This window comes from Aptenodytes forsteri, unplaced genomic scaffold (assembly GCF_000699145.1).
Source record: "Aptenodytes forsteri isolate BGI_AS27 unplaced genomic scaffold, ASM69914v1 Scaffold276, whole genome shotgun sequence".
Lineage (NCBI taxonomy): Eukaryota > Metazoa > Chordata > Aves > Sphenisciformes > Spheniscidae > Aptenodytes > Aptenodytes forsteri.
The window spans coordinates 449288-450340 of NW_008795479.1; the positions used below are offsets into that span (position 1 = coordinate 449288).

General features: G+C 66.2%; 1 protein-coding gene across 1 annotated transcript in view; it reads left to right on the forward strand.

Moving 5' to 3' along the window:
- Window positions 1-661, forward strand: part of CGN (cingulin) — a 12122-nt gene extending 11461 nt beyond the window's left edge. Inside the window, exons 18-20 of the mRNA XM_009281239.1 lie at window positions 49-157; window positions 281-444; window positions 520-661. Of these exons, the coding sequence (XP_009279514.1) occupies window positions 49-157; window positions 281-444; window positions 520-661 (415 nt within the window). The remainder of the gene's footprint in view (window positions 1-48; window positions 158-280; window positions 445-519) is intronic.
- Window positions 662-1053: the final 392 nt, after the last annotated feature.

Below are 1053 nucleotides of genomic sequence, written 5' to 3' on the forward strand. Positions count from 1 at the left end.
TCGCCGGCTGCCAGCCTGGCTTGCCCACGACCCATTGCTTCACCACAGGGAGAAGAGCGTCTTGCTGTCCTCCAACCGCAAGCTGGAGAGGAAGGTGAAGGAGCTGACCATCCAGATCGATGACGAGCGGCAGCACGTCAGCGACCAGAAGGACCAGGTGGGTGGCAGACGGGAGCCCTCAGGGATGCCGAGCGGCTTTGGGACCCGCCTAAGGGACCCTTGGGTGCTTGCCCCGCACCAGCCATCCTAATCCCATGGGAATTGCCCTGTCTCCCCGCAGCTGAGCCTGCGGGTGAAGGCCCTGAAGCGTCAAGTGGATGAGGCGGAGGAGGAGATCGAGCGGCTGGAGGGCGCCCGCAAGAAAGCGCAGCGGGAGCTGGAGGAGCAGCACGAGCTCAACGAGCAGCTGCAGAACCGCATCAAGGCGCTGGAGAAGGAGGCTTGGTAGGGAACGCCGGGCTGGAGGGGGGTCCCAGCCCCGTCCCCGGGCAAGGGCTGACCCCTCTTCTCCATCCCCAGGCGTAAAGCCGCCCGCTCGGCTGCCGATTCCTCCCTGCAAGACGACCAGCTCAGCTCGGACGAGGAGTTCGACAGCGCCTACGGGCCCTCCTCCATCGCCTCGCTGCTCAACGAGGCCAACCTCCAGACCAGCTCCTGCTGACGCCCGCCCGCGCTGCCCCGGCTGCTCCATCCCGGAGCGGGGCCGCGTCCCGAGAGCCGGGCCGAGGGACTGGCCACAGATGCAGCTGCTCGATGCAAAAACTCTTCTAATACCAACGACATGAAGGAAGGTGCTGCTCAAAAAGTAGTGGGATGGGGAACGCCCCCCCCACCGGACGCTGTCTCGCCTCTTTGTCTTCATACGGGTCTCAGGGTGTGTTTGCACCGTGGCTTTTTGCCCCGGGGGGAGCTGCTCACCACGGCCCCCTTGGTGACCAGGTCCCACCGGGACACCATGGCCCTGGGGACCAAGATACAGCCCCAGGGGATCAGGCTCCCATGGGGGCAGCCAGAAAGCGGGGCCGGAGGGGCTGGGGGCACCCACGGCTCTGG